Source organism: Stigmatopora nigra, chromosome 20 (assembly GCF_051989575.1).
Source record: "Stigmatopora nigra isolate UIUO_SnigA chromosome 20, RoL_Snig_1.1, whole genome shotgun sequence".
Classification (NCBI taxonomy): Eukaryota; Metazoa; Chordata; class Actinopteri; order Syngnathiformes; family Syngnathidae; genus Stigmatopora; species Stigmatopora nigra.
The window spans coordinates 1,759,026-1,782,613 of record NC_135527.1 but is presented as its reverse complement, the minus strand read 5'-3'; the positions used below and the strand labels follow the sequence as shown (position 1 = coordinate 1,782,613).

At 40.8% G+C, this 23,588-nt stretch overlaps 3 protein-coding genes and 1 long non-coding RNA gene across 6 annotated transcripts; 2 read left to right on the top strand and 2 right to left on the bottom strand.

Moving 5' to 3' along the window:
* Positions 1–1,492: 1,492 nt before the first annotated feature.
* On the bottom strand, positions 1,493–6,233 carry LOC144213450 (uncharacterized). The gene is made up of 2 exons (XM_077741922.1): positions 5,544–6,233; positions 1,493–3,451 (listed from the first exon to the last, which is right to left on the bottom strand). Exons 1-2 carry the CDS (start codon positions 5,671–5,673, stop codon positions 1,833–1,835), a joined length of 1,749 nt encoding a protein of 582 aa, XP_077598048.1. The 5' UTR covers positions 5,674–6,233; the 3' UTR covers positions 1,493–1,832.
* On the top strand, positions 5,311–13,813 carry LOC144213428 (uncharacterized). Of its 2 annotated transcripts, none has more exons than XM_077741876.1 (2): positions 5,311–5,849; positions 10,161–13,813. In XM_077741876.1, exon 2 carries the CDS (start codon positions 10,455–10,457, stop codon positions 12,747–12,749), a length of 2,295 nt encoding a protein of 764 aa, XP_077598002.1. In that variant the 5' UTR covers positions 5,311–5,849; positions 10,161–10,454; the 3' UTR covers positions 12,750–13,813. The 2 variants fall into 2 exon arrangements, with proteins under 2 accessions (XP_077598002.1, XP_077598001.1); XM_077741875.1 differs by having other exon boundaries at positions 5,311–9,594.
* A 3,593-nt stretch (positions 13,814–17,406) lies between these two features.
* Positions 17,407–19,122, bottom strand: LOC144213475 (uncharacterized). The gene is made up of 2 exons (XR_013329978.1): positions 18,333–19,122; positions 17,407–17,789 (listed from the first exon to the last, which is right to left on the bottom strand). It is a non-coding gene; the product is annotated as an uncharacterized LOC144213475 (long non-coding RNA).
* On the top strand, positions 19,016–23,052 carry LOC144213447 (uncharacterized). Of its 2 annotated transcripts, none has more exons than XM_077741916.1 (2): positions 19,016–19,641; positions 20,510–23,052. In XM_077741916.1, exons 1-2 carry the CDS (start codon positions 19,572–19,574, stop codon positions 22,237–22,239), a joined length of 1,800 nt encoding a protein of 599 aa, XP_077598042.1. In that variant the 5' UTR covers positions 19,016–19,571; the 3' UTR covers positions 22,240–23,052. The 2 variants fall into 2 exon arrangements, with proteins under 2 accessions (XP_077598042.1, XP_077598043.1); XM_077741917.1 differs by having other exon boundaries at positions 19,017–19,641; positions 20,517–23,052.
* The last annotated feature ends 536 nt before the right edge of the window (positions 23,053–23,588 follow it).

Here is a 23,588-nt window from a genome sequence, read left to right as displayed (position 1 = left end):
CAAAAAGGAGGAAAATGATTTCACCTCGTCAACTGGTGACCGCATTAAGATCGTCTGTTTTGTTTCCAGCTATTTTGTGACATTTTTTCTCTCCTGTGCATGGGGGACTGCCTTATTGTAGGGGAGAAAGATCGGCGTTATTTCCCTGCTGGCTCATTCCTGCTGAAGCGGCTATTTTGATGATACGATTGGATTGCATTGAATTGGATTAGATAAGTTTATTCATCCCGTATTCAGGAAATTTCATTGTGGCAGTAGCAAGAGGGTGATTAGATAGAACAACAAAGAAAAAAGAACAAAGTACAAAGCAAATCAAATCATGAAAAGACATAAAACCAGCAAAAACTAAAAACGAGCAAGAGTGGACGTAGTTACTGCCGCCGGCTGCCACTTTAATGGCGCCATCTTGGTTGCGGTAGCTAAAATGATTACTAGCTCAGAAAGACGTTGTAAAGTTGGTAAATAACTGGAACGATGCTGATGATGCTGCAAGCGGAGTTCTGAACATCACGCCCTTTCACGTTACTTCCTTGAACTGAACATTCTATGTCATGACCCCTTCAATATACATACACCTGTACACAGTGGTACCTCGACATACGAGTGGCCCGGCATATGAGAAATTCGAGATACGGGTAAAATTTCGGGCAGATATTTATCTTGAGATACAAGACAAATTTTGATATACGAGCATGTGGCGGACATGAGAGACTGCTCATGAGAGCATTAAGGGAACGGTCTTTCTGGTCGCAACTCGCTCGAATGTCTCTACGAGCACTGGGCGGAGCGTTGCATTTTTTCAGTGTTTTTTTCCCCCGGTGGTCATTGCCGATGGTGAGGCGATCGCTAATACAAGTTATATACTAATGCTTGGCAAGTTGTTGTGCGTTATGCATCATTTTCGGAATATTTTGAAGGGAATACAAAAGCAAACTACCATCAATAGGTTGCATCTGAAACTCACGGTGGAGGCGGGGCAAACAGAGCCAACCCGGCCGGGAGAAGAAAGGTATAAAAATGTAAAACAAAATTATAATTAAGTTTAGTGTGAGGTTAAATTCAATTTATTTTTGAGTGTGTCTGCATCATAATCCAAGTTCATTCTGGCAGCAGTGTAGTATTTTGAATATATCACAAAATTGCATCTCATTGGTTTTATCATAAACTACCTTGATAACAATGAATATATTTACATACCTAAGCATGTTCATTTATGCAAAATACGAAGGGTCTGTTCTTGTTTAATGGAATTACTTACCTGGATATAAACCTGGTAAAATCCTTTTTTAGGTTTGTGTTGGTTTGTAAAGATTTATTCTTGTTTTTTTCTCATTCTTGTGATTGTCCATTACCTTCACCTGTGCGTGTCACCTGCCTGTTTTCAATGTCTCGTTAACCCAAGTCTGTGTTTTAGTCCTACTTACTTTGTTTGTCCATTCTTTCAACAGTTAAAACAAAACATTTTGTTGACTTAAAAAAAATAACCAAAAAGTATTTTTCCCCCAATAGAGAGCTTTATTGGAACAACCCAAAAAATGACACGCTATATATTGCAGTAAATCAGTTTAAAACATGATTCCTCTTATAACACGACAAAAGTATAAAGACATTGTACATATTATTTTTTTGACTGAAAATTCATACCATATTTTTACTAAAAAAATGACACATCCTAGATTCAATACATAAATGATATATATAATCCATGTAGTATGTTTTCATAACATGCAATAATCTTATTTGATTTGTTACCAAATTCAAGAAGCAATGTTTCAAATTTCTTAAGGATGTCGTTAAGTGAAGACATTTTATTTTAATAGTGTGGAACTATATTACAGAATCTGATGAGGAAAACATTGTTCTCCAGTGTGGGTTAATAAATGTTGTTTTAAGCTTTCCTTGTAAGCGAATGCTTGACCACAAACTGAACACAAAAATGGTTTTTCACCAGTGTGGGTTCTTGTGTGCCTTTGTAAATCATGAGCATGAGAAAAGGCTTTACCGCAAACTGCACACAAAAATGTTTTTTCTCCAGTGTGGGTTCTTGCGTGACGATTTAAGTTTCCCTTCTGTGTGAATATTTGTCCACAATCTGAGCAGGAAAATGGTTTTTCACCTGTGTGGGTTCTTGCATGACTATTTAAGTGTGCCATCTGTGTGAATCTTCGACCACAAACTGAACACGAAAATGGTTTGTCACCTGTGTGGGTTCTTGTGTGTCTTTGTAAATCGTGCTCATGAGAAAAGGCTTTAACGCAAACTGAGCAGGAAAATGGTTTTTCACCAGTGTGGGTTCTTATGTGGGTTTTTAAGCTTTCCTTGTGTGTAAATGTCTGACCACAAACTGAACACGAAAATGGTTTTTCACCAGTGTGGGTTATTATGTGTCTTTTTAAGTGTTGATTTTGAGAAAAAGCTTTGCCGCAAACTGAACAGGAAAAGGGTTTTTCACCAGTGTGGGTTCTTGTGTGGGTTTTTAAGTGTTTATTTTGATAAAAGGCTTTACTACAAATTGAACACGAAAAACTTTTTTCCCCAGTGTGCCTTCTCGTATGGCTTTGTAGTGCTTTCTTTTGAGAAAATTCTTTACCGCAAAATGAACAGGAAAATGATTTATCACCAGTGCAATGTTGTAATTTGACTTTGGGGACGAATCTTTTTCTGCAAACTGAGCACGAAAAGGGTTTTTCACCCATGTGGCTTGTTATATTTCTTTTCAAATTGGACCTTTTCCTAAAAGTTTTTCCACACTGAGCGCATTTGCAGAGTTTATCGCCACTGAGATTTTTCTTAACATCTTCAACATCATTGACAAAAAGCAAGTCGTTGCCATCTGATAAAGGAGCAATTACATTTTCTTCTCGCCATCCTTCTGTTGAGCTGCTGCTCAGAAGCTCCGTCCCTCTGTTGGCCACACCCAGATCATCTTCACTCTTGAAAGGCTCACCAGTTAACCATTTGACACAACCCTCATTTTTGTTTGGAGGTCGCTTTCTTTTGCACTGTTCAGAGAACTCTGCCTCCTCCTCTTTAATTTGGGGCCATGCTGAGGCATTTGCAGGCTCCACCCCTATGCTGGCCACGCCAATATCACGCCACTTTACAGACTCACCAGGTAACCAGGTGATATAATCTTCCTCCTTTTTGATTGGAAGTTGCTCGTCTCCCATTTGTTGTTGAGGGAACTCTGGCTCCTCCACTTTAATTAGGGGCCGTGTTGTGGTGTTTGCAGGCTCCTTCACTCCGCTGGCCACACCCAGAACATCTTCCCTCTTCATGAACTCACCAAGTGACCAGGTGAAATGATCGTCCTCCATTTTAATTGGATGTTGCCCGTCTTCCATTTGTTGTTGAGGGAACTCTAGATCCTCCTCTTTGATTTGGGGGAGCTCAACTTCCTCTTCAAGATCAACAGACTCCTGCCCATCCGCAACAAGAGCATTTCTGAAACCTGCCAAGACACAAAGATAAAGGATTAACCACTTTCCAATTATAAAATGACTGCATTTCTTGTTCACAGAAATGAAACCAAACGGAAGAGGGCATATATTCATTTCGTCGCAATGACTGCACAATGACTTGCTACTGTAGTATTCTCGTCAACAGCAACATGAGTTGAAAACTTTATAGGTGCATTTTTCAAAGTATAGCACTATTGGTCACAAAAGTTTCTTCACTGGTGATGTAGCTCCTTAAAATGAGTCTAATCTTTTTTGGAGCCTTTTCATTGTAAACATTCTCTTTTATGTTTTAGATTTTAATTTAGTTAAAATGATTTCGCCAAAAGGGAGGCATTAAGAGCATGATCTTTTATTCAGTAGCAGGTCTGTGATTATTTGGGGGATTAATGAGATTGAAATAGGGGTATAGTCTGATTGGACACTTTAAATTGCCCCTAGGTATGAGTGTGAGCGTGAATGGTTGTGTTTCTCCTCGTGCTCTGTGATTGGCTGGCCACTGATTCAGGGTGTTCCACGCCTTTGGGCCGAAGGCAGCTGGGATAGGCTCCAGCACCCCTATACAAGATTTAGCAAATCAGAAAATGAATGAATGAATGTTGGGAATAAAAACAGTGGGAGAAGCCCAACGTAGGCTCAGCAGCAAACCTCGACTGCTTAGATGGTGCATATCGAGACAATTTTCTGGCACTCGGCTGTTTTTTTTATTATATTTGTGACAGGGTGAAGTAGTTGATGTTATACATGAGTGCAGGTGTTAAGTTAAAAAGGGACTCATGCCGCTAGCATGCGTTAAACACGGGGCGATGACGTAATGGGCACGCGCAAGTCACGCAGTGATTAACCAATGGTCATAGACCTTGGTATAGTATAATAACGGGCTATTCAGACATTTCTCTAAGTTGGTTTGAAATACAACAAAGGACCTGTCTGATTATTTCACCCGTCTTTTAAAGGTATGTTGCTTTGTTTTGAATATCGATTGAGTGTGAGATGTGCAAGAGGCAATAAGTAGCATGTGAGAAAGAACGTAATGCTTAGTGATGCTTGTTTACTTTTTTTATGTGTGCGCGTAAATGTGCGAGTCTCGGGTATTGTTTAAAGCGAGCTACCTTCGACCGCTGGTTGTTTACTTTTTTTATGTGTGTGCGTGAATGTGCGAGTCTCGGGTGCATTGGTTACAGCAGGCTACTTTCGGCCGACGTTATAAGGATAGCATAATAAGTATGCAGTATATGACGGCCGGAACAAAAGGTAACAAGTTACAATACTCATAAGTTATAATCGTTTATGCAGCAAGTACATTGCTTTGGATTATAACGGGTTGTTAATATGTTACTATGTATATATTTGAGTGTTATTGTATATTATGTTTTGTGTGAATTGCTTTGATATAACTCAAGTTGGTTTGAAATACAACAAAGGACCTGTCTGATTATTTCACCCGTCTTTTAAAGGCGAAATACTACCACCCCGTGGAAAATCACGGGTACAACATATTCAATATTAAAGTGAAAGACATTTATTTTTAGATTTTACAAAATGCCTTATGACCTAAAACACCAAAAGAAAAAATGATAAAAAGATTGCAATTATTGATTTTAAAAAGGGGGAAATCAGGAAATATATTAAACATATATAATCTTCATTTGAATTTGATCCTAAAACAGAGAGTTGGCACTCATGATTGACTTACTCGGGCCGCACAAAAATGATGTAGCGGGCCAGATTTGGCCCTCGCGCCGCCACTTTGACACCAGTGATGTAGTCAAAAATGGAGGGCGAGGAGCAAGAATGACTTTTGAACGCCTCTGGGGGGCACTCGCGCTTTACGTCATCATACATTGTTTGTGATAAGGATACAATAAAAGGAAAGCTCCTGTTTTCTGTCGCTGTTAAGTATTAACATGCGTTGAGACTCATCCCTTCTATACTAGAGTGGTTACATTTAAATAGAAATATAATTTATTGCGTTTTTCTTCGAGTGGTGCTAGCGCGAATTCTTGAAAATGTACGTACGCTACAATAGTGTCATGTCAATAGAATACCTTTAAGGGAATATATGGAAATAAAAAGTGAACCCACCTTCTAGTCTACGAAGAACAACTTTCTCGTGCGTTATGTTGCAAACTGTCGATTGCTCGCGAGTTGAATGCTCCAGTTTGACCTCAAAAAGTCTCTCCTGGAGCTTTGGCCGTTGTGTTCTTGCCGACATTTCCACATGTGAATTCTGGTGACGGCGGCGGCTTTGATAGCTGCTAGCTATGCTGAGCTAAAATAACCAGGAAACCTACGAGTTCTTCGTCGACTAAGCGAAGCTAAGCTAAGGCATAAAGAAGCACTGCGAGGACTCGTTTATTTGATAGCTGACAGCTATGCTGAACTAAAACGGTCAGGAAACCTAAGAGTTATTCGTCGACACTTTCTTGATAGCTGCTAGCTAAGCTAAATCATAAAGAAGCTCATCGACGACTTGTTCCTTTGACAGCTGCTAGCTAAATTAAGCTAAAGTATGAACAAGCTATTCGACGAGCTGTTTCTTTGAAAGCTACTAGCTGGGCTAAGCAAAAGCAGGTTTGGCTGATAAATTGTGATGGAACGAGCGTCAGCACTGTGCCGATAGCTCAAGAAAGCAAGCCCGTATTGTTGTGTATTGCTTTGAGAAAGAACCATGTGACTGATACAGAAAATGTATCGTTTGGCCAAAGTGTTTAGTATAAAAAACACGTTAGCAAAGTGTCGTGGGCCTGTTGGGTGGTCTTTTACGTAATTATTGATAATTCTAAAAAAAAAAGTGGAATTATTTTGATCCTATCATAAACGATTTGTGCTGCGCATGCGCTTTAAGCGTCGTCTCTTTTTTTTTTTGCCGCTACGTATATCAATATTGACAGTACACGCAGGCTCTTTTTAGGAAAATAATAGTATATTGTATTCAATGGCTTAAAATATAATAGCTGTGCATCTTTGCATTTGGCCAAAGTTAGTATTTTATGTTAGGTCAATGAAAAATGTTTGGGGGAGTATTAAAGACTGTATAGGACAGAGTTTTAATTAAAGTAGCCTGGAGTTAGTTATATGTGTAATGTCAGTCAAAATTATAATTTATATGGTAGTTTGGAAAGAAATAGTCATAGGATGAATATGTCTAATTCAGGATTGGTGGTTTACAGTAGACATTTTTTAATGTGGTTATTTCAAGTGGATTGTTGACTGTGTCTATGATTGTTTTTTAATTGGTTTCAAAATGTTATGTATTTCATGTGGTCTAAAATGGAGGCTGTTCAAATCCTGTGGACGTCTCTGACTTTTAGAAAATGTGCGTGTAATCGGCAGAAAGTAAAGGATAAATAGAAGTTCCGAGCATATTCCATCAGCAGCTGTCTGCTTGGTACAATGGTAGTGCTCCAGGACTTTACCTTGAGTCGTCCTTGGTTCATCTCCAGCTGCGCTTCAACTTGGGTGGAAAATAAATAAATTGTGAATTGTCCAGGCCTGATCGACCTGGACTGGACACCCAGTAGGCAGGACATGGCGCAACCCCCGAGGGTCGGAGATGGCGGAATCCTGGAAGGCAGGACCAGGAAAACCCAGTTGAACCTACTGACCTGTACAGGCCTGATAAACCTGGACAGGACAGAGGTCTCCTAGAAGGCCGGACAGTGGAATCCCAGTAGGGAGGCACAGGCGATGGTCAGATCAAAGATGGGCAGGAACTAAAGGGGTTTAGGTTCCGGCCACAATGACCGCGAAGCTACTGCCCGAAGTCCGCTCGCCCTACCAACCAACTAACTTCTATAGAAAGATACAAGATAAAAAATCCAAGATGAAAGATGAGAGACGTCAGGCGCCACAGATGAGAGATAAGACATGACAGACGAAAGACGAAGGGGGTGGGGCGTGAAGTAATTTAATTAAAGTAAAAATTAAATAGTAATTAACTTCTTTATTAGTTTGTTGGGGCTACTGGCCAACACTTCAATAAACTCGAACACAGGAGCACACACTGAGGCAGATAGAATGAAATTTAAGGCCGCGTCTGCAGAGGCGAGGGATGCAACAATTCAGATGCCGGAGAGTGTGACTACTCTCCAGGCTCCTCAAAGCTATTTCCCGCCGAAAAGCTGCTTCAACTGTGTTTTCAATAGCAATAAGACAAGTCATAAAATGGGAGGCGTTAATACAAATGGAGTTGGAGTACAAAAGGTGTAGTGCACATTTTAACCAATAGGTGTAAATTAAATCATATTCTAGTTCAGGGGTGGCCAACCCGCGGCTCCCGAGCCGCATGCGGCTCTTTGCCCGGTTTCATGCGGCTCTTACGTCCATATCAAAGTTTGTATTTGTGTTTTATTTTTATTTGCGTGTGCGCTTCGCTTGAGTTCAATACGGTATTTTCGTCCAATGCGCATGTGCTTGGGATGAAAATACCTCAAAGTTTCCCAGTAGGAGCAAGGTCATTTGAGTAGTAAACGTTTTTAACAGAGTGGGAGAGCTCCCGTGAACCAGAAGCGACAATGAACGGCGTCGCGCACACAAAAAGTATCCCAAAGATCGAGCGTCGGCTGAAAAAGCCACACCCCCTGCGAGGCAGACCAAGTCGAGAGTGCTCAGCCGGGAGCAGCCAATAGGAGAGCGAGGTGTACACCCACGTGGTGGGCGCGCTAGTTAAAAGCCATTCATAATAAATGACAGCTCACAAGGAGCGAATGTTGCGCAAAAATAGGGTCTGATTTTATGACAGAAGTCCCACTAAGTAACATGCATAGTAAAAGAAAAACGCTATTGTAAATTATTATATTTTTGTTTGTGGACTTGGTTGAACTGAGAGTTTGTCTGTGTGAGACAGTGCACACAATGTTCATTGTTGATAATGACTGGCCTGTGCTGTTAGTACTGTAGGAGTCAATTTATGTCATTACTATGCTGGTGTGTGACATTTACAATAAATCTGGCTGAGCAAAGGTATGTGGCTCTTTGCGGTAACACAGTAAAAAAATGTGGCTCTTTGCGGTAACACAGTAAAAAATGTGGCTCTTTGCGGTAACACAGTAAAAAATGTGGCTCTTTGCGGTAACAGTAAAAAATGTGGCTCTTGGTCTCTGACTGGTTGGCCACCCCTGTTCTAGTTCTAGTAACTTTTAATACATCAGAGTGCAAAAGGGTGCAAGATTAGATATAATAATACAATTCATATTTCACGTAGATTTTGTGAAATTGTTCCAAGTGAATGATATATTAATTCCTATGATGCACACACACAACTTTGTGCTAAAACAGATTAGGTTGGGAGAAAGACTACAATACTATAAGTATACTACTTTACGAACTACAAGTATACTATCATACATATTTACAATTCGCCTGCAATAAGAACTTGTGTACAAAATCAGAGGTAACACACAACTAATAGAACTAACAAACTAATGATATACCGAGATGCAAAGATCCACTATACTCTATACCGGTGGTGTCAAACATACGGTCCGCGGGCCGGATCTGGCCCGTCTGGTGGTTTGGTACGGCCTGGGGAAGAAAGCTGCATTGTATAAAAAAAATATGATTTTTCTTTAAAAATTGCAGTTCTTGTATTATCCGCTAGGGGCGCAGTGTTTTAGTCTGTGCAGATGTGACAGGGTGAAGTAGTTGATGTTGTTGTTGTTGTTGAGTCACTACGAGCGCCTGAGGATTACCCTCAGACAGCGCTAGAGCTGCCACTGGAACGCGGATTAGTTCATCCGGGGGGTAGTCGGAGGTGAGGGGCAGTCAAATATCTCCGGCTGGATGAAAAACGTAGGGTGCCACGTTCCTTGTTGGCAGCTCTGAGTGGTATTTGTTGGAATTCGCAGGCCGCGGCGAGCGGCCTCTCAGGAGACACCACGTGAAGGTTTCCAACTTTGTCTCCCAGTAGTTGATGTTATACATGAGTGCAGGTGTTAATTTAAAAAGGGACTCATGCCGCTTAGCATGCGTTAAACACACGGCGATGACGTAATGGGCACGCGCAAGTCACGCAGTGATTAACCAATGGTCATAGACCTTGGTATAGTATAATAACGGGCTATTCAGACATTTCTTTAAGTTGGTTTGAAATACAACAAAGGACCTGTCTGATTATTTCACCCGTCTTTTAAAGGTATGTTGCTTTGTTTTGAATAACGATTGAGTGTGAGATGTGCAAGAGGCAATAGTAGCATGTGAGAAAGAACTTAATGCTTAGTGATGCTTGTTTACTTTTTTATGTGTGCGCGTAAATGTGCGAGTCTCGGGTATTGTTTACAGCAAGCTACCTTCGGCCGCTGGTTATTTACTTTTTCATGTGTGCGAGTAAATGTGCGAGTCTCGGGTATTGTTTAAAGCGAGCTACCTTCGACCGCTGGTTGTTTATTTTTTTTATGTGTGTGCGTGAATGTGCGAGTCTCGGGTGCATTGTTTACAGCAGGCTACTTTCGGCCGCCGTTATAAGGATAGCATAATAAGTATGCAGTATATGACGGCCGGAACAAAAGGTAACAAGTTACAATACTCATAAGTTATAATCGTTTATGCAGCAAGTACATTGCTTTGGATTATAACGGGTTGTTAATATGTTACTATGTATATATTTGAGTGTTATTGTATATTATGTTTTGTGTGAATTGCTTTGATATAACTAAAGTTGGTTTGAAATACAACAATGATTATTTCACCCGTCTTTTAAAGGCGAAATACTGCTACCCCGTGGAAAATCACGGGTACAACATTTTTGGAGGCATCGCTGGGATTGCTGCTTAGATGACCAGTATTCACAACCTGACTACTGAATGCTGAGCCAGCAGAACCAACCACATCCAGGAACAAGACAGTGAGGAGAGGCGTTGTGGTGAAAAGGGACGTGAAGTTGGCAGAGTACTCGTCATCTGAGGCCAGTAGAGATCATCAGAGAGACGGTAAAAACGTGCCAGTTCAGTGCTCACAGTTTTGCATCATAAACCAAACTCCTACTGTGTTGAGAAAATGGAAATGGAACGGGAGCAGTTACGCCTGGAAGTAGAAGGAATGTTGCACAAGCTAACAGTTAATGACCTGTTAGAAATATGTGATTTCCTTAACATAGGGAGTCCGAAACGCATATCAAAATTCAAATTGTTGTGTCACATCGCTAACCACCTGGAAAGGAACGAACTCAAAGACGAGGACCAAGCTATGTCTGAGTTGTTAAAATTAAAAGAGGGGATAAGGATGTTGTATGAAGACAGAAGACTGGGGTGGCAGAGACTTTTTGGGGCAAAGCAGGCAATAAATAGTGAACACTTGGCCTCTCTTGAGCGCGAAAAAATTCTCAAGAGGGACCTTGAAGCCATGAAACAAGAACAAGCTAGGCATATTGGAGAGAGCGATAAGCAAAGAAGAGATTTGTTGGAGCAGCTCTCTGCGAGAAATGAAGCTATAGAAATTTACAAAGCTGAGAGAGAAAATCAGCGGTACGAAATTATAAAATTGAAGAACCAGCTTGACAAAACAGTTGGCTGTTTAGCAAAGGCAGCAACAGATGTGGAGGCAAAAGAATTGAAACTTTTATCTTATGAAGAGGAAATAGCCCAACAGAAAAAACTCTTGGCGCTAGAAAACTTGCATACTGATGAAATCGTTCAATCTAAAGATCACATCATCAAAAGACTGGAAGAGGACATATCGCAACAGAGAGAAGCCTTTCAGAAAAAGATTGACCATCTTGAACTTCAGTTTGAACAAGCCGAGCAGCAGAAAACTGATGAGATTAGAATACTACAAGAAGAGCAAAAGGCTCTGGAGAAACAGGTAGACATGCTTGTTGCGGAGAAGGAGAAACTTTTTCAGACCAAGCAAGCAACAGAAAGAGAGAATATGGCATCTCGCCAGAGGGAGGAAGTACTGAAAGAGGAGCTTGAATTACTGAAGCTGGAAAAAGTTACATTCTTGAAAGAAAGGGAACAAGAACAGGCGAATGAGAGGTTAAAGATAGAATCAACAAGAGCTTTGACCCAATATGGTAGAGATACTGACAAGTCTCCCCTTGAATGTCAAAAATCTAGTGAATCAATTCCTACTCAACAGACAAAGACGAGTAGATTCCCAAAGGTCAAACCAAAACCAGACATTCGGACATCAAGAAACGTACAAGCTAAACCTCTGAACGCAAAAGAAATGTGCTCCTCTTCAAATCTTGAATCCGCTGGCAACAGGACAAATGAAACTGAACCAGAACCGACGGAGATACAGAAATCGAATTGGAAGGAGCCTTTGAATAAACTTGTGCATGTTTACAACTGTACCCGTTGTGATGTGACAGGTTATTCACCATTTTATCTACTGTTCGGGAGGTCGCCGAGGCTTCCAGTGGACATGCTCTTTGGACTGTGCAACAGGTCTGATGCAGATGGACAGCAGGACTATGTGGAGAAATTGAGACGAGGGATGGAGGAGGCGTACACCATTGCCACCGAGAACGCACGGAAAGCGGCAGAAAAAGATAAAAAGCACTATGACGCTAAAGTGAAGAGTTCTGTGCTACAACCAGGAGAACACGTCCTGATGAAAAACATGACACCAAGAGGAGGACCTGGGAAACTCCGTGACTTCTGGGAAGATACAGTTCACACAGTGGTGAAGCAAATGGGATCTGACCAACCAATTTATGAAGTTAGGCCAGAAAGAGGTAAAGATCGTTCCAGAGTTCTGCACAGAAATCTACTAATGTCTTGTGACCATTTGCCCGTTGAGATAACACCAGAAGAAGGGAAAATCGGCACGAGGACGCCGAGAAAGAAACAGCAGCCGGCATCTCATCAGGAGTCAGACAAAGAAAGCGATGACGAAGATGACTTCCACTATGAGCTACGCCAGCTAAATGAGAGAGGTACCCAAGAGATGGAGCCGGAGCACAGGCCACTGCCAGTGGACCAGACACACGAAGTGAGGGGCCCTGCTTCCGGACCAGTACAAGTAGAAGAGGACCATCAGCTGGAGGACCTGCCTGGTGAGGGAGCAAACCCTCCTCTTGAAAGTCCTAGTGATGAGCAGTTATCAGAGACTTCCCCGCCAACCGCCGTGACGGAACCTGAGGCGCTGACTGACGAACGGCCGAGAAGGGAGAGACACCCACCACGACGTACGACCTATGACCATCTTGGAATCCCCTCCTGTTATAGTACACAGTCACCGCAGGAGCGGCTAACTGTTTACCCTGCACCAGGAGTGGCCCCTTGGTTAGTACACCTGCATCCATATTACCTGCAGCCACCTTTTTTGTTTGGACTCCAACAAGCTTGAACCTACAAGGACGACGTGCATAATGCGGTTATGGACTGTTATGGACTGTTATGGACTGTGATTACTGTGCCATCCAGTAAAATGTGGACCGTACGAGTTGTGGATTGTATTTGAACTGTGGCCCGTGCCGCCTGGACTTTTATGAGCATCGGCTCACCAAAGTGGAAATGTTTGGGAGCATATTAATGTCGGGACGACATTTGTTTTTGTGGGGGAGAGTGTGACAGGGTGAAGTAGTTGATGTTATACATGAGTGCAGGTGTTAAGTTAAAAAGGGACTCATGCCGCTTAGCATGTGTTAAACACACGGCGATGACGTAATGGGCACGCACAAGTCACGCAGTGATTAACCAATGGTCATAGACCTTGGTATAGTATAATAACGGGCTATTCAGACATTTCTCTAAGTTGGTTTGAAATACAACAAAGGACCTGTCTGATTATTTCACCTGTCTTTTAAAGGTATGTTGCTTTGTTTTGAATAACGAGTGTGAGATGTGCAAGAGGCAATAGTAGCATGTGAGAAAGAACGTAATGCTTAGTGATGCTTGTTTACTTTTTTATGTGTGCGAGTAAATGTGCGAGTCTCGGGTATTGTTTAAAGCGAGCTACCTTCGACCGCTGGTTGTTTATTTTTTTTATGTGTGTGCGTGAATGTGCGAGTCTCGGGTGCATTGTTTACAGCAGGCTACTTTCGGCCGCCGTTATAAGGATAGCATAATAAGTATGCAGTATATGACGGCCGGAACAAAAGGTAACAAGTTACAATACTCATAAGTTATAATCGTTTATGCAGCAAGTACATTGCTTTGGATTATAACGGGTTGTTAATATGTTACTATGTATATATTTGAGTGTTATTGTATATTATGTTTTGTGTGAATTGCTTTGATATAACTAAAGTTGGTTTGAAATACAACAAAGGACCTGTCTGATTATTTCACCCGTCTTTTAAAGGCGAAATACTGCTACCCCGTGGAAAATCACGGGTACAACACAGACAACATGAAAGCATTATTCATTTGTTCAAATTGCTTTCCAGATGTTGAAAAACAGTGTTTTTAAGTTCCACAAGGCTGGTACTTAATTTTTTTGGAACATTGTTACTATTTCTGTGATCAGTTTTATGTACAACACACTTAAATATATGTTTAACTGTGTAAAAGTGTTGTTAAAATTGCACATACTTTATTTATGTTCTTATGTTATTTTCTTGTTCATAATGTATTGTTCATAATACTGTTAATACACATTTTGATAATTTACTCATTTTTTGCACTAATTATCAGTATTAGTGACTAATACAAAGGAAAAAAGTGGGCATATTGTTAGTTCTATGTAATTTTGCAACGAGTTTACTGGTCCGGCCCGCTTGATCTCAAATTAAGCTGTATTCGGCCCGCAGACAAAAGGGAGTTTGACACCCCTGCTCTATACTATATAAGTGCACGGTTACTTATTTATATATTTTTTCATGTATTTATATATTGACTTACTATTAACTACCTATTTGTGTAAAATGCCTTTCCTATTTCTGCATCCTCACCCTCTTCCTACTGCAACAAAAACATTTCCCGAATACAGGATGAATAAAGTTATCCAATCCAATCCAAGTCCATCTTTAGATAGACCAGGTAGTCAGCCATGTGACATGCTTGACACACTCTTATTAGAATACTTAGTTCTTAACTTAACAGAGTATCTCATATCATAGTTTTGTTGTGAATACTAACCGATTGTCTCAAGTATAAATATTAAAACAACGTTAGTTATTATTAAATACCCCTTTTAAGACATCGGTGTGACAGCATGACCAAGTACATTCTGTCAGGAGCGGCTCGTTTGCCCCTCCTGGCTTGACGTCATCTCATAGCAGCTGAGGCCAATCCTTGATTACGTCCTGATGTGTGTGTTTAATTGCGACGGAAGTGGTAGTAACTGTCTGATCGACTGCGCATGTCCATGACGTAACCTGCGCGCCACGCTGTGACTCCACATACGGCTTATTAGGTGTAATTCTACATGCTTCGGTTATGTTACTTTTGGGATATTCAAGCCTTGGTTGTTTTGTAAACTTTGTTTGAGTTATTAAAACCTACCACCATGGGATCAGCCCTTCCCGTTTCTTCCTACGTTCACGCGAATGGTTTGGTCGCGCCACGCTTACACGGCGCGACCGTAACACATCCCTGGAGATATTTAGTTAACACATGATGCATACCTGTCAACTTGTACGTTTTATATGTATTTTTTTTTTTTTACCATTTAAAATCATGTACGCCGTACACCGACTTTTGTATGGGGATTTTTTTTTTTAAATATCGCCAATATTTATGAAAACCGATCTCAATAAGACCGTTTTGGCTAAAATGCAGATAGTCTCGTAGGCTGGTAGCCAACGACGCTACTGTCATCGATCGTTACTATTGTCACGGTTTCCCAGCAAAAATTATCCTCAATCATATGTATTTTTTTAGCGGTGCGTACGGCAATATCGATAAAGGATGACATGCGCATGCGCAGATATACATAGAGTAAATATCGTGGAAGCAAGCATAGAGGAGCCACATAGTAAGAAACGAGTTACCGCAAGTAAACATGCGTCGTACGGTGTTTCTACGGTTTTTGGGGGGTTTGTACGGGGAATCATAATCATTTATAAGGGCAGTCAACGGCAGAGGTTGACAGGTATGCAAATGACATGACACAATTGATTACAAATGTGAATGTTGAGTTTCCTAATTGACACACAAATTTGCCTATCTTTTTTCAACATGCCAATGATTGCTGATAAGAAACATAAGCCACGACCTTTTGAAAATATATTGTAAATGACTACTTAGGAATAGAAATAAATAGAATGAATACTATTGTGTTCTTCATTCTGTGTACTTAAGTACTTAGAGTTAACAATACAAGACCATTGCAAAAAATGAAATGAAAATGAAAATCAGACATAGGCATTGTCGTCATCATTGACTTGACAAAAAGCCTAGTAGTCATCATACCCTCAGCAGCGTATGACGAAATTGTATAGTGCTTCTCCACAAGTTCGTCTTCCCAGGCCAGACACATTTATGACATTTATTTATGACATATTCATACTTGTTAGCTCTCCGCCTTGAGCGCCATTTTCCGGCGACTACAAGTTGCCTCACCGATGCCAACAAGAATAAGATGGATCACTTACCTCTCAGTCTTTATACTTACCCTCCCTCAGTCATCCTGTGGAAGGTAGATCTGCACCAAACGACCTTCCTGTTACTTCAATTCGACTTGACTTAATTTCATAGTAGGGATATGTGTAGTCGTCACGTCACGTGTTGCTGCAGGTTCAGAGACCTGATGGCTGTTGGGAAGAAGCTGTCCTTGAGCCTGTTTGTCCGTGCTTTGTAGGACCTGTAGCGTCTGCCAGATGGAAGCAACTGGAACAGGCCGTGTCCAGGGTGGTATGGGTCTCCAACAATGGACCCGGCTCTTCTGAGGTATCGGGGGTTGGCAATGTCTTCTAGCGATGGCAGAGAGCAGCCAACGATCTTCTGGGCAGTGTTTATCACTCTCTGTATGGCTTTTTTGTCTGCTGCCGTGCTTCCGGTATACCACACTGTAATGCCGTAAGTCAGGATGCTCTCCACAGTGGCTCTGTAGAAGGTTGCCAGAAGCTTGGTGTCCAACTTGTCCCTTCTCAGTACCCTGAGGAAGTGGAGTCGTTTCTGGGCCTTCTTCACTAACACTGTGGTGTTTGTGGACCAGGAGAGCCTATCCGTGACATGGACTCCCAGGAATTTGAACGATTGGACCCTGTCTACACATACTCCGTTAATGAGGAGTGGGGCCAGGTCTGTGCTGCCCTTGCGAAAGTCCAAGATTATTTCTTTAGTCTTTGCGGTATTCAGTGTAAGATTGTTCGCCGAGCACCAAGAAGACAGTTTGTCGACCTCGTCTCTGTAAGCTGACTCATCCCCGCCTAAGATGAGTCCGATCACAGTGGTGTCATCGGCGAATTTGATGATAGAGTTTGACTGGTGGGCTGGTGTGCAGTCGTATGTGTACAGGGAGTACAGGAGAGGACTCAGTACACAGCCTTGTGGTGAGCCTGTGTTTAGTGTGATGGAGGAAGAGAGGTGTGGACCCATTCTGACAGTTTGTGGTCGACCAGTCAAGAAGTTCTTTATCCAGCAGCAGATTGAAGAGGATAGTCCAAGGTGGTAGAGTTTGTCCTTCAGGATGTCTGGCTTGATGGTGTTGAAGGCTGAGCTATAGTCTATGAAAAGCATCCTCACATAGTTCCCCTGGTGCTCCAGGTGGCTCAGTGCTGTGTGAAGAGCCACGGCGATAGCATCCTCAGTGGACCTGTTTTCCCTATAAGCAAACTGGTGCGGGTCAACTGACGGGGGAATTGTCTTTCTGATGTGTCGGGCCACCAACTTTTCAAAGCACTTCATGATCACAGGCGTGAGAGCAACAGGCCTGTAATCGTTCAAGCGAAAAACCAATACATCATAATAAAGTAAGCCCGGACCAAAGATGAATGTTAATGAATTGCTGTTTAGTGAGTGTTAGACTAATAATTTTAGCACCTTAGTCCAATTCCTTAACTCTGTCTTATCCCGTCAAACAATGGAGCGTGTTCAGCATTGGAGGAGACAAACCAGGGTTGAGCGAGTTAATCCACAGATGATTTATTCCTGACAAATTGATCCATACAGAGCTCCGGGTCTCCCTCCCAAAGAATAAGCCCGCTGAGTATCGCTGCCCCAAGCGGGGGATGAGAAAGACATCGCCCGGCCCCAGACCCTCATTTACCCAGTTAAAGTATAACAAAAATGCATATTCATTCGCTGATTGACAATGAGATGCGGACTGGTCCACGACTGCGGCGAGGGGTGTCTTATCCGGACTTCACACTCCTTCCTCGAATCCACACCATCCAGACCTCTGTCTCTGCTTGTCCTTTGAAGTCCAGACCATCTGTCCAGCTCCTTGTTTTCTCTGTCCTTTGAAGTCCCCACCATGTTTCCTTATCAGTGTGAATCCAACCTCAGAAGAAGAATATCAGACATAGCCTTTTGTTAATATTGTAATTTAATTAAGAACCAGAGTTTAATCCTACAGTAGTAATATCAAAATGAAACAGCTACAGTAAAATGAATGAATAAAATATGTCATATTCATCATGAATTATTTTATCACCTTCAAAAAACTAAAACCAGTAAAGTAATATTCAAATGAAATGGATCACTAACAACCAATGAACATTTCACTAACATTAATCATATTTCAAATATTTTCTCTAGAGAAAGTCAACTTGTTTACTCTGAGTATAAATTTAACAAGCATGATGAAGGATTTTCTAAAAAGGCAATATCCAACTCCACTCCTTAAAAGCCATACGCACATTTGGCCCAAATAAACATAATTGAATTTGTTAAAACAAATAAGAAAAGCCTGCTCGGGATTTCAACAAAATTTATAAATCTAAGTGCTCAACCTAAGCATTATAAAAACTCTCTCTCTCTCTCTGGAGGGTGATACACTCAGTTAATCACTGGACAATTTGCCTCTTGGAGGTTGTCCACTCACTGGTCATACTTGGTCTCTCCTTCTTGACTGCAAACATACAAAAAATAAAAAAATGACAGTGACAGATTTAAAATTACTTTACAACTATTTTTGATGGCTACTGCCGGGGTCACTAATGAGTGACCAACGCGGTTTCATTACAGTGATGACACAGCGTGTCAATAATAAGAATTTCTTGAAAAGAAATAACCTAGTAAGGTTCTCTCTACTAATGTTTTGATTCCTCAATTATTATTAACACAGTGTTGATTTATTTTTGAAAACAGCAAAATAGTTGTAAAGTAATTTTAAATCTGTCACTGTCATTTTTTTATTTTCATGAAGTCATTGCAGGTGAAGTAAATCCTTGTTTTTTTTAATTCCTAACGGAGTTGATATGTAAAATAGATCAAATTTGAGTTGCAATTGTTAACTTATCCAAACGGAGTTGATGTTTAAAATAGATCTAATTTGAGTTACAATTTTTAACTTATGTTCACATTTTTGTTAACTGTTAAATCATATGAAATAAAAGTGATTTCGTTTTGCGTCACACGACCAAAATGATTCCACACTGGGGAAAACGTCTTAGAACGAGTTAATTCTTTGATATATATGTCATAATTACGCAAAAGCCCAACATAAAGACCCACGTCACTTGATGCCGTTTATTTTTTTATACTAAACACTTTGGCCAAACGATACATTTCCTGTACCGGTCACGTGATTCTTTCTTATAGCTATACACGCCACAATACGGGTTTTTTCTCTTGAACTTTCAGCACGCTTATGACTCACTCACTAGTGTCTATCGTCCCATCCCTTATCAGCAAGCCCCCCACCCCCCCCACCCCCTTTTTTTTTTTAGCTGAGCTAGCAGCTACCAAAGGAACAAGTACGGGTCGTCTAAGAACTCGTTGAACCTTTGCGTACTACTTTTGCCAAGCCAGGGGGCTATAAAAGGAACAAGTCGTCGAATGCTTGTTTATGTTTTAGCTTAGTTTAGCTAGCACCTATAAAAGAAACAAGTGACTGAAGAACTTGTCGGAGCTTTCCAGGCTGATTTAGCTTAGCCTAGGAAAAAGTCATCGAAGAGCGTGTTTATACTTTATCATATCGTATCTTAGCTAGCATCTATCAAAGAAATAAGACCAAGCCGTCAAAGAGCCCGTTAAAGCTTTGCGCCCTCCTTTAACTTTGCTTATTTTAGCCTGCAGCTATCAACATAGGCGCCGACATCATCAGAATCCACGCGTGGAAATGCCTTCAGGAACACAACGGGCAAAGTTCCAGGAGGAACTTTTTGACCTCATTGGAAATAGACTAGAAGGTGGGTTGACTTTTTATTTCCATTAATTCCCTTAACGTTAAGGGAAAATACATTTAAGCCGTAAAGGTATGTTATTGATGTAAAATTATAGGATCAATACTTTTTCACGAATTCGCAATACCGCCGTTCGAAGAAAGACGTAATAAATACAATTTCTATTTTAATGTGACCAATCCAGGACAAAAAGTGAGTGTCTGCGTGTTTATCCTGTAACAATGGCAGAAAACAGTAGTTTTCCCTTTATTGTATCTAATCACAATGTATTTTTTCTTTAAGAGGCGTTCAAGAGTCATTCCCGCTACTCGCCCTCCATTTTTGGCTACATGTTTGAGTAACAACACTTACTTACACGCTGTAAATTTAAAATGCAAAAAATGAAGATGTAGATGCACTAAACGACAACAGCAGCGTTCAACAAGATGTCAAAGTTGCGGTCCGAGGGCCAAATCTGGCCTGCTGCCGCTCCGTGGTGATTATAAATAAATTGAATATGTACTCTTTTACCCACTATTTTTTTTTGGAAAAAAAGGTTTTAATTAAAAAATCCAATATTGAGTTGTTTTGTTTTAATAAAAAATATAAGAAAAAATAACAATGTAAAAACAACTGATTTAAACCATTTTTCCTTTTTCAATTTTGATATATTTTTCTCTATGAAAAACTATAAAAAGAAATATTTGGTTAATTCCTCCCCTTTGGTGAAAGCGTTGTATCCGAATTAAAATCTTAAACAAGATATTTTTTTCAATTAAAAGGCTCTGCCACGTATATTGTTGCGAAATAGTCAACCATGCTGTGATAATAAACTTATGAAAGTTAAAAAAAACATATTTCCCATTTTTGACTACATATTATCTTGTCTTTGCAGGTTTCAGGGAAAATCTTAGTCATGACGAGCAAGAGTTTGTTGGCCTTAAAGAGCTCCTCAAAATCAAAGAAGAGGAGCCAGAGTTCCCTCGACATCAAATGAGAGAAGAGCAACTTCCCATCCAAAAGGAGGAATATGATGTCACCTGGTCACCTGGTCAGGCCTTGACGAGGCAAGATGATCTGGGTGGGGCCAGCAGAGGGGCAGAGCCTGCAAATACCTCATCATGGCCCCAAATTAAAGAGGAGGAGCCAGAGTTCTCTCAACAAACAATGATAGATGAGCATCTTCCAATCAAAAATGAGGAAGATTATGTCACCTGGTCACCTGGTGAGGCCTTGACGAGGCAAGATGATCCGGGCGTGGTCAACGTAGGGGTGGAGCCAGAGTTCCCCCAACAGTGCAAGAGAGAACAACCTCCAATCAAATACGAGGAATGTGTCAAATGGTCAACTGGTGAGCCTTTCAAGAGTGAAGATGATCTGGGCGCGGCCAACAGAGGGGCGGAGCCTTTGAGCGGTAGCGCAAAAGAAGGATGGCGAGCAGAAATTTTAATTGCTCCTTTATCAGATGGCAACGAATGGCATTTTGACGATGATGTTGAGAAAAATCCCAATGGTGACAAAGTCTGTAAATGCTTTCAGTGTGGGAAAACTTTTGGGAAGATGTCTAATTTGAAAGAACATACGAGGAGCCACACTGGGGACAAACCCTTACCATGTACAGTTTATGGTAAAACATTTACACACAAGGGGAAATTTAAAATGCACACAAAAATCCACACGTGCGAAGGACCATTTTCGTGTTCAGTTTGCGGTAAAGTCTTTTCTCAAAAGCAAGATTTACAAAGACACGAAAGAATCCACACAGGTGAAAAAACATTTTCATGCTTAGTTTGTGGTCAAACATTCCCTCACAAGGAAAGCTTAAAAACACACGCAAAAAAACACTCTGGTGAAAAACTATTTTCCTGCTCAATTTGTGGCCAAGCCTTTTCTCAACAGCAAAACTTAAAGAGGCACACTAGAACACACACCGGTGAAAAGCCATTCATGTGTTCAGTTTGTGGTCAAAGATTCACACGCAAGGGCCGCTTAATTGATCATGCAAGAACACACACGGGTGAAAAACCCTTTTTGTGTTCAGTTTGTGGTCAAGGATTCACAAACAAGGAAAACTTCAACTCCCACATAAGAACCCACACTGGCAAAAAAACATTTTCCTGCTCAGTTTGTGGTCAAATATTCACACACAAGGGAAACTTAAACAAACACACAAGATCCCACACTGGTGAAAAGCCATTTTCGTGTTCAGTTTGTGGTCAAAGATTCACACGGAAGAACAGCGTAATTAGTCATGCAAGAATACACACAGGTGAAAAGCCATTTTCATGCTCAGTTTGTGGTCAGACATTTACACGGAAGGAAAAATTAAAAATACACACAAGAACCCACACTGGTGAAAAACCATTTTCGTGTTCAGTTTGCGGTCAAGCGTTCAAACACAAGGAGACCTTAAAATACCACATGAGAACACACACTGGCAAAAAAACATTTTCCTGCTCAGTATGTGGTCAAACATTCACACAGAAGGCCAACTTAAAAACCCACACAAGAACCCATACTGGCGAAACACAATTACCCTCATTGGTCAGAAATCCTTTTCCTGCTCAGCTTCTTGCCAAAGATTCAGTCGTAAGAATGGACTTAAAAGATGCAAATGTGGTGTGATAAGCAGTGGCCAATCACGGCTTTATTGGCTTTATCAGTTTCGGTATGAAAGATCATTGTAATTGAAGTATAATTGCATTTTCGATCCTGAAAATCTTGTTAACACTTAATGTGTAATATCGATCCACAGTATTCAAATACAGTAATACCTTAAGATACGACCTTACTGCGGGATCAAGCTAGTATGTCAATTTACTCGTATCACAAATCTATTCTTCCCATAGAAATGAACAAAATGCAAATTAATCCCATTTCCATCCTAAAATAAAACTAAAACGGGATGTTACAACGTAAAATTATCTTTATGTTCTAATTTACCAACGACTCACAATCTGGAACAATCTGTAATTCTCATCTCAAATTTGTCTCGTATCTCAAGGCAAAATATTTGCTCAGTATGTTCCTTGTATTACAAATTTCTCGTATGTTGGAAAACTTGGATGTCGAGGTTTTACTGTATAAGAAAATTGAGTGTCGTTGACCTCACAATTCTATCTGAAATAGAAGAGCCCAAATTAAGAAATTACATAGTAAATAAACTATAAATAATATGGAAGGTATGTCTTCACAGTTAAAGACACGCCTAATAAAGCCACGGTTGTTCGAGCTTTTGCCAAAGCCGGCCGGCATCATTTCCAGGGAGCCTCTTGGCAATGACACGGACTATGAGAATGACGGGAGGGGGGACCTGGTGTTCTGGTCTCATTTGGGCAATTGTTTAATTTAGACACCAAAAATGAAGACTTTGATGGTTTTGACGGTGATAAAGTGAGTACATTGTAAAAATAAATAAAGTATGTACAACCAAACTCAGTTTTGCCTCCGTTGCCGTTTTAAAAACGGGTTTTTAGTGTGTTCGCCGTCATCCCGGGTGTATTGACAAAACTATATCCCAGCAGTCAATGCGCACTGGAAATAACGTCGGGCTGTTTCCGTAGCTAAGCCGGCGCTATTACGGTCCGTATTCATCATATTGATGGTTGTCTTCTCCAAAAGGCGTTATAATTTGGCACAGGAAAAAAGAGGCGACGTTTCAACTGACTCGCTGGTTTGCAAAAAGAAGATAAGAATGCTGCTTTCGCAGCAAGAATGGAGGTCACCGTTAGTCGCTGAGGGGACACCTTGGTCTGCAAGGAATGCAGGGTTATGCGAATGCTTTCGCATTTCATTGTTTCAGGTTTTAGAATACAGAAATTTATTTTAAGGGGATAGAAAATATGTTTTGGTAAAGATTGATTTGGTAATAGCTTTGGATTTGGGAATAGAGCAGAAAAAGGCATTTTTGAGCAGTTTGTGGATTTCGAAGGGCTCTTAATTAAAGAAAACTAGCTTTTGGAGGATATAAATAT